Source organism: Xenopus tropicalis, chromosome 3 (genome assembly GCF_000004195.4).
Source record: "Xenopus tropicalis strain Nigerian chromosome 3, UCB_Xtro_10.0, whole genome shotgun sequence".
NCBI classification, from domain to species: Eukaryota; Metazoa; Chordata; class Amphibia; order Anura; family Pipidae; genus Xenopus; species Xenopus tropicalis.
The window spans coordinates 38,870,867-38,888,012 of NC_030679.2; the positions used below are offsets into that span (position 1 = coordinate 38,870,867).

The window sequence follows — 17,146 nt, forward strand, 5'->3', positions numbered from 1 at the left end:
TGTCAGTGTAGACGCCAGTCTATAAATATAGGTCGATTGCCAGGTTGGGTTGGACGCATGTTAGATGTGAGCAAGGGTCGGTTGGAGGGTTAACTTTTTGTCCCTAGTAGTAGTTTCGGTTTGCTTCTAGCCTGAAGAGTAAGATACCATAAATTTGTCAGAAAAAATATATTGGTGTAGGTAAGCCTGTGAATTATAAAGTGTATCTGAACATTACTATACCTGTATATTAATATATATATATTTATATATTTTTTTTTTTTTGTGGTCAATCCAAGGTTCAGCTACTTTTGGTTAATATAGAAAATGTGCTTAATTAAGGCTTTTTGTCTCTCCCATAGCAAAGTTTGTCAATACTATTGATTATACTCTAACAAGGGATTGCCTATCATTGCCGTTTGGAAGCAACCAAGTTTATATTCCCCCTAAAGAGGTAATCTACATCTCTGCCTTCTAATGTTTTTGTTTTTCTGTTTAACGCCACAAAAAAATGAATTTTGTACGTGGCCTGCTAATCTATGCCTGTATTTTTAAAACGCCATAGTCGTATTTTACTTTTTTTTTTTCATTTTAGGATAAGTGCCACCAAACATGGTACAAAGTTATGTCATTTGTCAGATATAAGCTATGTTCCATGTAACGTTTAAAATGCAGTATTTCCGGGGAACAGGAACGTATGCATGCAACTCTTTATTCAGTTTGTCACAAGCTGTTAACAGTCAAGCTTATGTTTTAGCTTGTAGTTTCATTGCTATAAAACCTCAACATAAAACATTTAATCCCTGAATGGTTTTATGCTGCTAAATGAAGCATGCATCTTCAGAACTTAATGCATGCTTGTGCAGGGTCTAGAAACATGGTCATTACTTAGTTACAGTCCATTGTATTGAATTGCATGATAACCTTTTTCTTTATATATATGTAAAGCACTGTAAAGAGTACAGTATCCTATAATATAAAAAGGTCTTGAATCCTGTTCTGGATGATAAAATTCCAACGTTCAGCTTATTTGAAAAGTTAATTCTACTGAGGGCATTAACTGAAGCACAGTTTTGTTGGTTTGGGTTCTAAATGCAAAAATATGCCAGCTAAAACTTTTTAAGATCACATACAAATCAATGGCGCTGGCTTTTATACAACAAGTCAAAGTCAGAGATTTTGCTCTTTTTCAGTGACATTTTTCATTTGTGCTTTTTCAATTCGGATGTTTTAGTAATTGACTGCCATACATGCAAATGAGTTTAGTTGTGGTGTAAAAAACACAGAGGGCTTAATAAAACACGAATTTGTCTTGTTTTCATTTTTTTGAAATCACAAAAAAACTCATTTACATGAATAACTGCTTTGTACGATAACTTTTTCATATTGTCGCGTAAAAGTCAAAACACCCGAAAACCTTGAATGCACAAAGCAAAGCAAGATCCCAATTGTAAAAGGGACATCTGCCATGTCATGGTTTTGTCCCATAATAAATCTCAAAAAAGTCCCACTTTCTTTCCATTACAACTTTGGGTTTTCGGCAACCCCCATTTGAAAGTTAAAAAGCCTTAATGTGGGAAGCATGGCATTGTCAGAAATGTCATTGTAGAATGTAGTGGCGGCTGTGTCAGCACTGATGGGCACGGCTTTAGTAGTTCAGCTGCACATCTTTTCCTTTAGTTCCCATTGGTGCTCCTGTTCCCTGGCATCTCTGTATCATTCTGGTGGCTTAAATAGCCAGTTCCTATAATTAAAAGGGATGTCAATGTACTTTTGGCCTTGTAGTGTATGCAGAGGTTATACAGTAATTGAAATCAATGGCAGTCCACATGTTATGTACAGAAACATTTCTTGGGCAACGAGCTGCAACTTAAGCAGATAGATGTTTTTTTTATATTCGTAACAGTTCCAAATAATAGTATAGCTTTCATACATAGTATGCATTTTAAGACTCACAAGTACAGCTAAACTAATAGTACCTGCTGCCTACAGAGTTAATGGAGTCTAGGAGTTTTTTTATAGAGTTTTCATGCTTTCAGCTTTATTGTATTAATTAAATGGCTCAGTTTAAGAATGCTATGCTGTAATTTCATTGCACTAGTAAAATAAATAGCGAACATGAAGTAAAGTCTCTAAACAGAAAACACAAACAGAAGAATAAAATAACTGTTTAAAGCATGCATATTAAACACAGAGATGGTTACGTAGATAATGAAAAGTGTGTGGGGAGGTTATCATATACAGGTATGGGACCTGTTATCCAGAATCCTCGGGACCTGGGGTTTTTCGTATAAGGGATCTTTTCGAATCTCCATAATTTAACTCTGCTAAACATTATTTAAATATTGAATAAACCCAATAGGATTGTTTTGCCTCCAATAAGGATTAATTATATCTTAGTTAGGATCAAGTAACAAGGTACTGTTTTATTATTACAGAGAAAAAGGAAATCATTTTTAAAAATTAGAATTATTTGCTTACAATGGAGTCTATGGGAGACATCCTTCCTGTAATTCGGAACATTCTTGATAACGGGTTTCCGGATAAGGCATCCCATACCTGTACTATATATCCAGAAGATAGCAGAATAAGTAAGTGTGAGTGCATGGAATATACAGGTATAGGAACTGTTATACGGAAACCCATTATACAGAAAGCTTGGAATACCGGGAAGGCCATCTCTGTAATGATAAAACAGTACCTTGTGCTTAGTTGTCCGAAGATATCATTAATCCTTATTTGAGGCATAACGGGTTTATTTATGTTAAAATGTTTTTCTTTTTGAAAAATTAAAGCACGGTGATCCAAATTACGGAAAGATTCCTTATCTGGAAAACTCCAGGTCCTGAGCATTCTGGATAACAGGTCCCATACCTGTATATGGAAAAGTGTAACTTACTGTCATAACCCAACCGTGTGTTTTTTTAAAAGTGTTACATGAAATTCAGTTAATTAATAGGAAGTTTTATATTTCATACTGATTTCTCTGCCAGTCTTTCCAGTTCTTGGATAATATATTTATTCTGCCTGATAATTTTACATTATTTGCCTTCAAGGCTTAGTACAATTGCATTTAATTTTGACAGAAGGAAGTGTTTCAGCCATCAGAATTCTTCCCTATGTCTTACCAAATAATTTACTAATTAAAATAGTATGCAAGGACAACTTTTTTTCTCTGTTCAAATTAATTAGAGTAATCTTCAGTATCAGCAGGCAGCTCTGGACAGAGAAGTACTTGTAGGCCACCTGGGATTCTCTTGTCTTCATGATAATCAGTCAGGAAAATGACATGTAACTTTACCCAATTATCCTGTCTTTCCCAAAACTGTATCCATACTTCTTAATTTATATTTTTCACATCTTGATTTTAGCAGTTGAAGTTTTATGAACAATAAGCTACAGATTTTTATTTTAGACTGAGGTTAAGACATGGCTGTGAAGCCAGAGTTTTCACTTTACTGCTCTGAGAGCATAGGGGGCACTTACCACTCACAGTGGGGGTCATCCGGATAAAGATATTAGCAGTGTTATACTGGAAAACAAAATATCTCTAAAATGAGGAAACATGAAGCTGGCACTGAAGAAAACTGGACCAAAGCCCTGTGGGCTGAAGGTTTTTGAGGCTAGAGCACCTGGACCTGTGTACACTAATAGGGTAAATATATAAATATACATTAATACAAACAAACTATTCTGATTGGAATCTTTTTTTTTCTTAATAGTGTTATACTGGAGCCAATTTTATATACAAAACATTAGTTATAATTTTAACAAAATAATGCATGTTTTTTAACCCAAAATGCAGTGTTTTCCCCACACTTTCAGCATTATTGTGCCTGTGAGGGGGCACTGCATCTAACAAATTTGCACTGGAAATTGGATTGTGTCAGCCCTGGCGCTTGGTGTCAAAATGATGTCTGTGTGTTTAGACCAAGACTGCTGAGGCTGCATTGAGAATGCTGAAATTACCACCATCTTGAAGGTAGTGGTAGCTCCAGGGTTCCTTGGCATCAACAGGAACACTTGCTTGTAATGTAGAATGGGAGGCAGACTGGCTCCAAGTGCAAGTTGCGTCTAAGAATGCAAGAACTATTAATGAATGTGATAAAAACACACAAAAACTGTGTCCATTTCTGGGGGACAAAAACTTCGGCTGCAGTGGTAAGTGAGTCCTAAGGTGTTCATGCATTGACTAACCCTCCATGGTATCCGACCAATTGACCCCCAATTGACACCAAAATGGTATTGTTCCTTTTCTTGGGACACCAGCACAAGCAATTAGATTTGACAGAAAAGTGAAAATAACTTGGGGGTTCCAAATGTTAGGTGCCCCATCGTGATTGCAATAAAACCTGATACCCCAGGACGTTGTTTCTGTTAGTTGAAAAATTCACTGGCCCGGGGTTCTTCCCAGTGAGCACCATGGAGCATTTCTAGGTACAAGATCAACTTTGTGCATGGAGCTAAAAACAAACAGAATCTAAAATGTTTTGGTCAAGCTGTTTGAGTTCTATGAGAAGATAACCTTCATCACCATTGACTTATTATTAGTTTGGATTTGAAGAGCAATACCCGTTTGGCCACTGGAGCTAAGTCATTTTCCAATAAACTTGTTCTGCTAATTGTTTGTAGGCAGCTGCCATCAGTGCATTTGCATTACAGGACAAATATTTATCAATTTAATTGTAACATCTGTGCTCTTACACTGGCTCGGTAAATGGTTCTAACATGTAATCACTTTATCCTCTGGCATAGCAAATGAACTCTGTTGCAGAAGCTGGGTGAGGGGTTTGATCCACTGTTCCTTGCCTATATGTGCTTAATATTTATTAACAGCATAGGAACGTTTCTGTACAGGTAGATAAAATTTATCAATCCAGTTGTTTAACTTGTAGGAGTAGGCACACACGTGGTTGCACTTTTCTGGACATGAATTGGACAAACACTGCTCAACCCTGTGTGAGGGAGACATGCTGCTTTACCTGGTGGTAGGGTTGTACCCAGCTGGAACTTTGCGATACTAGCTGGTAAAACACCTGCAAAGGCCGGGGACAGTATTAGACATTTAGGGGCAATGTAGTTGCTGGTAATTGTATAATACCCTTAAACTGAGCCCCTAGCCTACCAATTTAAGCCCCCAATCTTAACTTTACTTTTCCATAATATCTGCATAATCCTGCCTCGACCCATCCATCGCATCCTAACCCTGCCCCCTTAAATTCACAGACCACCCCATTTATGGGAACAATCAAGCTCTAGGTCATTCAGAAGCTCCTAATGGGCTTATTTACCAGTATTCGAGTTTGCTTCTCCAAATCAAAAAAACTTGCATATCGAATGCCTGCTTATTTATTAATAAGGAATTCTTGTGCAATTAAAAAAACTCGACTACCTTGAATTTTTGAATTTACACACTCAAAAAAACTTGAATAACTGGAATTGAACATTTGGCTTGGCTTTACCTAGGACATCCCTCATTGACTCACAAGCTTTTAGATGGTGAATTTTTACATTGAAATTTTCTGGTATTTTGCACTTAATAAATACCAGACTTTGGAGTTCTTGAACCATAAATGAAATTCAAGTTTGTTTAGCAAAAACAAATTTCTACAAAACAAAAAAAAATCTAACTCAAACGTTGATACATCTCCCCCTAAGTGTAAATGGGAAAATGATAAGCCGAGGGCTGCACCTTCTGATGAGTGAGAGAACTGTGAGTAACATTTTCCAGGCAAACTGTGTTTTGTGAGGGACAGATAATAGGTCCACCTGACTGACAAAGTGGGACTCGAAAATAAGTTACGGCATAGGCCTTTTTTTTGCAGTTTTGCACAATCTGAGAAAAAAAGCATGGAGAATCCTAAAAGTAAAACGAGCTGTGGACCAGCTGTTGCCAAGCGAGCAGACTGTGACTTGTTTGTGTCAGCAGGGTGTGTGCAGTGGTCTATCCCCCCAGGAAACCACAATCCCATTACCTCAAATTGCTACAAGGTGAACAGAAATCAATAATTGCTGTTTTCCTGCGTTATCATCCAAATGATTAGAAATGCTCATGCTTATAAACCTTTATATGGGCAATAGCACTTTGCATTTATGGTTTTATTATTTTGTAAGCATTCAGCAACATAAAACTTTCTGTAGTAGGGAATAAGGTTATGCCTCCTAAATGGGCTATCCTGCCTCTTGATTATGTCCCAGGAGAGTGACTGGCCAAAAAAACCCCTTCTATTATTATTTATTTGTCAATTTAAAGAACTAATAGCTAATAGCTTGAGGTCTCCTCACTTTATCAGGCTTCACTATTTTTTATGTTTCAGATAAAAAACATTGTACCAGAACCGTGAAGGTTAAATTCCTATTTAAGACAATGAAATAAAACCATTACAAGCAAATAGGTTTACGTCTGAATGGCAGCAGTAGTGCTTATGCTTGCTCATTGAGAAAGAGCAGCTTGTTTTAAATATTTACCACAGCATTATGGGCATTATATGTTGTCGGAGCCAAGACACACTCTCCCACTGACTGGTTTAATGTCTTCATTACTTACATACATTAAGATTTCTTCCATAAAGGATTGTTGGTAGCCCACTAAACCTCAGGCCGCGGAACAGGATGCTTGCATAGTTGATGTCATGTTAAGCCAATGGAGCATATTAGTGGGTTTTATTAGCTGTCAGCAGGCTTTTCCTCCATTTGTTAGTAAAACACATTTTAATGAGAGATCTCCTCATGCTTGGGGTTTTGCGTGGATGAAGTTTACTTGTTTTGGGATGGTTTGAAGTGAATTGAAGTACTTATTATAGCAAAATAAAAAATAAAATGATATTACCTTTATACTAGTTGATATAACCTTAACGCCAGTTGTAAATAACTATCTGCAGCATGTACCATATTATAATGATTTTTAATATATATTGAGCTGACTTATTCTGCAGCGCTTTAAAGAGATTGTTCGTCTTTGCCATCATTAAGCTATTGAGCTTTCATGCAACATTCTGACTAGGGTCATTTTCATCAGGAGCCAATTAACCTGCCTGTGTGCTTTTAAACAGTGGGAAGAAATCCACGTAGATCTAGGGAGAAAAAACAAACTCCTTGCAGATAATGTCCTGGTTGGAATCAAACTCAGGGCACTGCACCATGCTAACCGATGAGCCACCATGCTGCAGAAGGGAAATGATTTCTGAAAGGCAGTAGGCAACTTGTATAGCAGGGGTCCCCAACCTTTTATACCTGTGAGCAACATTCAAATGGAAAACGTGTTGGGGAGAAACACGCGCATGAAAAAAGTTCCTTGGGTGCCAAATAAGGACAGTGATTGGCTATTTGGTAGCCCCTATATGGACTGACAGCCTACAAGAGGTTCTGTTTGGTAGTACATGATTTTGATGCAACCATAACTTGCCTCCAAGTCAGGAATTCAAAAATAAGCACCTGCTTTGTGGATACTGGGAGCAACATCCAAGGGGTTGGTGAGCAACATGTTGCTCGCGAGCCACTGGTTGGGGATCACTGCTGTATAGTAACATCCATATGCATATGATATTCAAGGGGCCCTATTTATTGTACTACATAAAACAATTAATATGAAAATGGTGTAAAAAGCTGTGTAAAATAAAACAGAGAATTTATTAAGGTGCGTATTTTATTTTATGCCATCCAAACTGCTGGTTGCCTACCAATACCAGGCTGCTGGCTACCTATGAAAACTGGGCTACTGGCTGCCTAAAATATTGTGAGTTGTAGTGCAAAAAAATGATTATTGTATAGCCTTGAACGAAATAGAATAATTTACATATATTTTACATGGTATATATGTATGTAACTATTGTAGTCTCTTTAAGGACTGTGTGTCTACCCTATAACTCCTCAGTCATATAAGCAGGTGTGACACTTGTTCATGCCCAAGGTATGTATATATCTATAACTTTATTTATATTGGATTACTAATATGCACATAACTGTACATATTTGCAGTGCAGGTTTGGGATCCATCATCCAGAAACCCATTATCTAATGATATTAAAGTTCCAAATTACAGGAAGGTTATCTACCATAGACCCTATTTGAGTAAAATAATTACAAATTTTAAAATATATTTCCTTTTTCTCTCTGTTTATTAAATAGCACATTGTAGTTTATCCAGGTCCATATTTATATATAGAACCTGTGGGCCTGTGCCTAGGGCGGAAGCTTTTGGGGAGCCACCTGCGTGGACCAGAACAAGAGAAGACGGAAGAATCCGGAAAAATGGTGACGAGATACTTTGGGCCAGTACAGTTTTTAGTGAACAGGAGCATCGGCCCAGGGTACCAGCTAAGCATTTAGAATCACCAAAATGTTAATGTAATTATATAAATATTTTTTAAGTAGACAAAGTATGGAGATCCAAATTATGGAGAGTTTCCTTATTCTGGATAACAGGTCCCATACCTTTATAGAAAAGTACAGGGAGGGCAGTTTGTAAAAGACACAGAAGGAAGGAGGTGAAACCTCTCTCTTATTGGCCCTATTTATTAAGTTTGGAACATGCAATTATTATCCTATAATAATGTTATAAAGAAAGTGAAATGGAGTACTTTCAAAGAGAAATATATATGGCATACATACATGAAACCAACAGGCTCCTGAGAGTAAGATGTTTCAATTGTAAAAGATTTGTTTATGAGATAACTGCCAGTGGACAAGCCAAACCAATCCAGTACAATGCAGAGTCCTGCCAAGCCAGCTCTTCTGATAGCATAACATTTTCAATGCCATATAACTGGAAACAAGGCAGGGGAAAATTAATATTTTATTGAAATTAGACTAGAACCCATTCAGGGCTGAATCTGCCCATCACATTGTTTTATCACTGTCCCCTTCTAGGGGTTAATGGCAGCGGTTCAAACTTGTGCCAGAAATCGGCGTCACGTGTCAGATATGTATTCACATCGGAATAGATAATTCTGGGAACATGAAAGGAAGCAGCGTTCTTAATTGCTGTAATTTGCAAAAACAGTTGGGAGCAGCGCTCAGCGTGACAATTTTAACGAAGGTTTGTAGGGTTAACTATCGACAGGGGGGGGGGAAATGATGAGCTGGTCTGTGGTAGAGATTTTTTCTGCACATTGATTTGAACCTTATTTACCATGTCTAAATACCTGTAACGTATCTAAATACAAGAGGATACACTGATGCATTCTCCGCTCTAGTTTTTTTTTCCACAGCCTTACTCCTTTAAGATGATGTAATAGCTATTTCCCTGGATGGTTTCTTCCCTGCACTGCTTAAACAACAGCATCTCTGAACAGCTCTGGGAACTGTAGATCCACCCAGCTCATAGCAGCCGGAGCAGGCTCAGCATCAGAGCAGGAAGGCACCCAGAGCTGGAGAGAAGCGACTGCAGGCTGTTCTGCTGCTCTCTGCCCCTCTCAATCTCCCCCTCATTCTCTCTCAGCCTCCTTGGAACTATGCTACCATTTCTGCTTTTTTCTGGACTTGGCAAGCCCCATGCACATCTTGCTTTCAGCAGGCTGGTTGCTGAGATTTTGAGTTTGGAGCAAGGCATTTAGAAGCCAGCATCCCATCTGTAGCAAGATATCTCTCTTCAGTTGTGTGCTCTCCCATCAAGCATGCCCTATTCAGAGCTTGCCTTTACTTGCTGACTAATATACCTGAGACTTCTAGGCTGGAACTGCTTACCTTAAACTTTCCTAGACTTTACAGAACTCCATTCTACTCTGTCTTTATACTAAATTGGATTTCCTTTCCTATATACTTGGATTATGCATCTCAGGTATAGTTGGAATTCATATACATTCATACACAGTTTTTCTTTTTTTCTTCATATAGATATAGTTGGAATTCATATACAGCTTCTATTTCTTCTTCACAAAATTGCTGCTTTAATGCATAAGTATTTCTTTGATAGTGATTAAGCTGCATCATTCTGTATTATAAGTCAATGTACAATGTAACTGAAAAATGCAGCTGCAATTTAAAAGTAAATGCATATCTTATATAAACCACTACATGCATTCTGGCAATGACTCCCTGGCAGCCTGTGCTTTCTTCTAACTCTATGTTTTTTTTTCCCCAGCAGATAACAGTTTGCTATACTTGCTGTGTGACCTTGCTCGAATGGTGCCTCTGTGGTGCTGTGCGAGGCTCCACTTGAAGCTATTTAGCAAGTGATTGCTCAAGTGGAATCAGTCTTCAAAGGAAAAGAACATCATTGCTTGTGTACAACTGACTTCATGAATACAAAGCCCAAGCGGGGAAGAAAAATTCCGGACCTCTGTCATCCTTGCTTCTCTTTTTTATTTCTGTTTTAATACTTCATGAAAGCTTTGCAGTCTGTTGTAGTTATCTAAAAGCACAATGGCTCTGAGTGGTAACTGTAGAACTTACGCTCCACCCAGAGACCAAGGGACTATTCTGCAGTCGTTCCCTGAGGTGGTAGAGCTGAATGTTGGTGGACAGGTTTATTTTACACGCCATGCCACCTTGACAAGTATACCACATTCCCTGCTGTGGAAAATGTTCACTTGCAAACGGGATTCTGTCAATGATTTGGCCAAGGATGCCAAGGGCCGGTTCTTTATTGACCGAGATGGCTTTCTTTTCCGTTATGTTCTCGATTATCTCAGGGACAGACAGGTCGTCTTGCCGGATCACTTCCCGGAAAGAGGAAGATTGAAAAGAGAAGCTGAATACTTCCAGCTTCCAGATTTGGTAAAACTCTTAATACCTGAAGAAGTCAAGCAGAGCCCAGATGATTACTGCCACAGTGATTATGAGGAAGTCTCCCAAGGGAGTGAAACCCGAATATGCCCATCTGCATCACTCATGCCTTCAGACAGGAAATGGGGTTTCGTCACAGTAGGGTACCGAGGATCATGCACCATGGGTAGGGAAAGCCAAGCGGATGCCAAGTTTCGAAGAGTTCCAAGAATATTGGTCTGTGGGAGAATCTCCCTAGCCAAAGAGGTTTTTGGGGATACATTAAATGAAAGCAGGGACCCAGACAGAGCCCCAGAAAAGTACACCTCCAGGTTTTATCTAAAATTCAAGCACCTAGAAAGAGCCTTTGACATGTTATCAGAGAGTGGATTCCTCATGGTGGCCTGCAATTCCTCAGTGACAGCTTCATTTGTTAACCAATACACTGATGACAAGATCTGGTCCAGTTACACCGAATATGTTTTCTACAGTAAGTACCAGCAAATCTTTCCATGCTTGCTTTCAAGAGCTGATTTACAGCCTAGCCTAGGATTTACAATGGATGCCACTAACTTACGCACTATATTAGCTGCACATCAAATGCTTTATCTAAGAGAAGCCAATAAAAGGGAATTGTTTAATATGTAAAAAATGAAACTGCAAGGTTTCACTACATTAGTTATTCAAGCTCGGAGCTCTTGCGTGTAATAACAAAATGTATTTTTCATATCCAAACTAATTCTGTGCTCTAGGAGAAGAATCTCAATATAATTTCCAAATTGTGCTTTTGGCAGTGCTAATAATGCCAATGCGGAGCTATTATGGCTAGATGGCACCAGAGACTAGTGTATTGGCAGTCAGCATATTACTCGTGTCCAGATTCTTAAAGCAACAGGACATGTAATTTTGACACAGGCATTTACTGTTAAAAGAAGAGGTGAGCCTAAACGGTATTAAAGGAGGCTTTTTATCTCTTTGATTTGCATTTTGCTTGGAGGATGGTTGGTACATTACAGTGCTTGCATAGTCACTTATTTGAATTGTTACATTATTATAGCAGTAATAATAAAAGAATGATGCAGTTTGATTGTATATTAAACACTGATGTCATGGAGTGCTATACTTTAATTAAGTCCGTTGAAAAACACAGGGAAAATGTATAATAAAATAACTGACTTTTATTCATCTGAGGGAATTAAAAAAGTCAGCATGGAGAACAGAACTCTGTACATCTAACAGCAGTTTATGGACAGGGTTAAAACTGAAGTTACAGCGAGGGTGATGTTAGGTCAAGGGTGGTGTTGCATAAGATTGTGATCCCTGGTCAGTACAGGGTTATATATTAATAGGAGCAGAGTATGAAGCAGGGACATTATAGTAATAGAATACTGAAATATTACTTTTTTGCAGTCTTAAATATACGTGATGTTATGCCTGTAATGGTATAGTTTTAGTACCTATATATCTGTATTCTGCCTTTCAGTTTAGATCCGTCTCTGTATAGCTATAATGTGCACAGGGCTATATGTGATGTTATTAAGAGCAGATCTCATTTAATTCTGGCACAGTGACCTGTCCAAGGTCAGAAACTGCTGGCACCCAGGAAATGTAACCAGCACCACCCTTTTTAATACAGTGAAACCAGCACAAGCGTTTTTCCACTGCCTGTGACTCTGTTTGTGGGTGTTGATTGATGATTGGGCGTTTCTAGCTGAATTGACATCAATCTCATCACTGTTTTTAGGAGGGTCCAAACAGGGCCACTTGTATGAGAAGTGAGCTTAATGTCGCCTGCAGAGTACGTTTGTGTGTGAGCACATGCTAATCTGTGTACATAAAGAATACAAAGGATTGCAGTCCCATTAACATATGTATTATAAAGAGGGCATTAATCAGCTACCAAAATCACTTTGATTAATTGTAAATATTATTGCAGTAAGACAAGTTAGTGAGAAAATGGCTTTACCATCAGCAGACTGTAGTTCCTGGCTAAATGTTGCAGAGCTGTGCATATAGTGCATGCCAGTGGCTTAGTGACTGAATAGGGCAGATGTACATTTGGCCAGGCCATTTGCAATACCCCTTATTCAACATTATGCTTTAGGGCAGTGCATTCAGGGAGGGATTCTGTTTCAGTGTGAAGGTTATATGCACCCACCAAGACACTATTTAGTAAGTGCTACTTCACTTTGTAGAGAAAAACTGAGGCATGTGTTCAAATTCACAACCACAGAGATTATGCCAGATGTCTTATCTTTGCCAATCAATATGGTAACTTATTCACATACTTACATGAAGAGAAGGAAGGTTCCGTTTACTGAACAAGCTATAGGTTTATTTGAATGGGCTTTTCCTTATGTTAATGTTAGTCATTTACTTTAATATTACTCATGGGTCAGGGTCATGTAATACGTTTTCTGTCATTGTTATAGATAAAGATAAGTAATAACTGCCAATCAATGTTTTCTCTACAATAAATGATCTTCTAAATTCAGCAGGGACAGGAGGCCTTTCTCCCCTGCCTATACTCTTTCTGTTGCATTGTTAATAGATACATTGTTAATAGATTTAACATTATCTCTTCTTCACATCTCTATTGTCTTCAAGCACCAAAAATATTTTAGCATTATGGGACATTGAATATATTTAAAGCTATATCATATGTTGCATATATTTAAAGCTATCTCATAGGTTAAGGATTTCATGAAATCCATAAGCAACAGTTTGCAGCAATTTTAGCTGTTGTCACCCATTTCAGAATAGCATGATTACAACTCCACCACCACATATAGTACTTATTTGTATTATCATAACCGCTGAAAGGCTTGTGATGCTTCCCAGTGGTATGACTGTACCCTGCCTGCTCAAAAGTTAGAAATCACCAGTGTTATTCCCATCTTGCCACCAAACTTCTCAGTCTTGTTAGCATGGAGCTGTGACAGGAAGAGTGAAGAGAATGTTGCTTTCTCCTACAGGACATCCAGGGGACCAGGGAAAATGATAGCACATTATGATATGGTCAGCCACGGGGTACACTGAATATAACAGGCAGAGAGAACAGGAGATAGGAGATGGAGAAGGGAGAACAAGGAGGAGGAGGAAGATAGAGAAGGAAAGAGATTAAAAGTGATGAAGAGAGTAGGTGGGGACAGAGAGTAGTTAGAGAATTAAGAAGAGACAAAGTTTATCTGCAGTAGATTTCTAGTAATTATTATTTCAGTGTCTATTAATGCCATATTTTTGCATTCAGTAATAGGCGGAGCATTGATCCTGTAGTCTTGATGAGGAAATTTAAGAAGCTTAATATGAGAACCATCTCTAAAATAAGTACAGTCCAGTAGAATTGATTAGTTATCTGAAACCACCTAGTTTATATTTTGGTGCTATCCCATCTCCAATAATATAAACCATTTACAGACCTTTAGCAAGTTATTGACAGCAATAGAGTGAGCTTATGGCCATGCAGCTTTGCACCTTGTAGTATTAGCTTGAATATCTATGGCATATTCTAGCAATGGTGAAAAGCTGTACTATTCAGTTGAATATAATATTGCCCCTGGGAATTGATCATAAGGGTTTTGCATGTTTTGGTATTTTCTTTTGAATACTTAGGGGCTGATTTACTAACCCACGAATCCGACCCGAATTGGAAAAGTTCCGACTTGAAAACGAACATTTTGCGACTTTTTCGTATTTGTTGCGGTTTTTTCGGCGTCTTTACGAATTTTTCGTTACCAATACGATTTTTGCGTAAAAACGCAAGTTTTTCGTAGCCATTACAAAAGTTGCGTAAAATCTGCCAATTTTTCGTAGCGTTAAAACTTGCGCAAAAAGTTGCACTTTTTTCGTAGCGTTAAAACTTACGCGAAACTTTGCACCTTTTAAGTTTTAACGCTACGAAAAAGGCGCGACTTTTCGCGTAAGTTTTAACGCTACGAAAAAAGCGCAACTTTTTACGCAACTTTTGTAATGGCTACGAAAAACTTGCGTTTTTACGCAAAAATCGTATTGGTAACGAAAAATTCGTAAAGACGCCGAAAAAATCGCAAAAAATACGAAAAAATCGCAAAATACCGATCATTACGAAAAAAACGCAATCGGACTCATTTCGACCCGTTCGTGAGTAAGTAAATGGGCCCCTTAGCATAGAATATGGTAGAATTTTTCTACTATCTTGTTTTTAATGATCTCACTTACCACTGATATCTTTATCAGTAAGGTCAAGATTGTTACTAGATTTTACAGCAACAATTGTTTGTTTTTTTTAAATAATGTGAGTAACAATATGTATTTCTATCGCTATATATATTTATTTAGAATATATAATTCTAATATTTCTCTTGAATTGCTTTGAAAAGGAAATCTATTTTTCAATTGCTTCCCAGTGTTCTTCCCTGAGAATAATTTATTCTGTAGTTCTTGCAGATGCCTCTGTTTGCAGTAGTGAGTTCTTGGGGGTTCAGTTCACTTCATCTATAGTAAATGTTAAATGTAATGTTTCATTCTCAGGCCTTAACAATGGGAAAGTATAGACTTACTTGATCACATAGCCTTTAAGGACAAGTAAAGTGCTAATTTGTAGGGCACCCCAGTGAATATAATTGCTGACCTTAGAACACAGAATGGCACTTACCTTCATTTAAAAATTCCTTTGCCTGGGATACTATTCCATTAAGCGCCACAGTACCATCTTTCCTGAAAGCCCAGAGATTCCCTGTTCTGCCTTGAACTGCATGCATGCACAGTAAAGTAAAAACTAGAACTTTAAAGTTTCAGACTGACCCTACAGTACCTGGTAATGTATCAGCATTTGAATTTGACATTTTACCATGATTTTAGTTTTTTGGTAGAAAGTGTTTTCCCTGCCTCCAGTAATAGCAATGTTGGCTGTTGGGGTGCAGCCTTTCTAAAAAGAACTTAGCAGCAAGCTGGGGGTGGGAGCAAAAGGGGCGGATAGTGATGTAGAAGGGCCGGGGGTTAATAAACGTGGGGGAACTATAATGTCAAGGATGTCTCAGAAGGAATCAGGAAGAGAGTAAAGGAAGAGAAAGGTTAAGTTTTAGGCAGATTTGAAGCTAATTGGGGGCTTAGGGGCCCCCCTGGCACGTTTTTATTGGCTAAGCTGGTAAAATGCTGGCTAGGTGGCAACCATAGTTGGGGGTATTTGCCGTGCCCATGCAAAAGTGCAAGAGTACTAAGAGGAGCAAGAGCACCCCCTTAGTGCTCACACATGTAGCATTTCTGCTTGGGGAATGACTACTCTATGCTCCTTGCATCAGATAAAAAAATCAGACACAGTCCAGCAAAGTCCTTACCTGCTGCTATAAGGCAGGTGGTATGGACAGGGCTCAGTTGTGGCCTGTGCCTATCCTTAATGATTAGGTGGCAGGAAAGGGGGCACCATAAGGCAATGCTGTATACATGAGGGTAACTCCTAAATAAAGCACAAAGCCTGAGCAATTCTTTAAACAAGGAAGGGAATGCATTATTCCCTAGTATCTAGTATAAGCATTGATGCACTTACAAAATGATTAGACTTTGCAACTGGTTGTGAGGCTATATGTCTTCCAACAATTATCTCTAATACTTTGCCAAGTGTTGATAGAAGCTTTAATGCTTAGTTTCTTAACAGGTAGGTGCACACATGCTTAACATTTTTGTGCTGTGCATTGATACAGCTGTGTTTCTATAAAGACTCCTCAGGTGTCCTCAGGCCTGGACTGGCAGTCTGGGTTCTGGCAAACGCCAATGGGGCTGCTGTAAGATTTCATAGACAGTCACGTTTTATTGGGCTGATGGGGGGCTGTTTCCATGTACTTGAAATGCCAGGGCCTATTTTGAATCCCCATCTAAACCTGGATGTCCCAAGTGTCAAGAGAAAGAATAAAGGGCTTAATGGGTGAAAAAGGGTATTAACTCTTTATTTATATAAACATTTATAACTAAATTATGTGATAATTTATAAATGATTGAATTAGTCCGGTTTTATGGAGGGTGGCCAACCTAACAGTGGCCAGTAAGGGTTATCCTTCTACATGTGTGAGCTCTTGGTCATTGACTGATGAGGCACAGAGGATCCATAGGATAATGTAACCACATGACTGCAACAGGGTGGCAATATGAAGCTACTGTATGTTAAGAATCTAAGCTTAAAAGTTAAGCCAAGAGTCGTTAGGAAGAGCCCAAGGTAGTCTTTCTCTCTGTCTTGAAAAGATATCAGTTGACTGATTGAGTATGCACCGATATAACATAATAATATACAATGGGATGGTATTAACTATGATGAAGATATTCTCTATAACATTACAGATTAAATAAGCATTACATAGAAAATTACCTGAAGTATAAAGGGTATTTGTATTAAAAAATAACAATTACACCCAATTTAGTTCTAAAACCATCTAAGCGCAATAAATAGATGCTCAGATAGATGGCTGGATAGTGAGACAGAGAGATTTATGAT

General features: G+C 38.2%; 1 protein-coding gene across 2 annotated transcripts in view; it reads left to right on the top strand.

Moving 5' to 3' along the window:
• Positions 1–9,061: 9,061 nt before the first annotated feature.
• The window catches only part of kctd16 (potassium channel tetramerization domain containing 16), a 171,696-nt gene continuing 163,611 nt past the window's right edge, over positions 9,062–17,146 (top strand). Inside the window, exons 1-2 of one of the 2 annotated variants that reach the window (XM_031898813.1) lie at positions 9,062–9,757; positions 10,061–11,173. In XM_031898813.1, coding sequence (XP_031754673.1) covers positions 10,342–11,173 — 832 coding nt within the window. In that variant the 5' untranslated portion in view covers positions 9,062–9,757; positions 10,061–10,341. The remainder of the gene's footprint in view (positions 9,758–10,060; positions 11,174–17,146) is intronic. The other variant, XM_002935264.4, reaches the window with a different exon arrangement.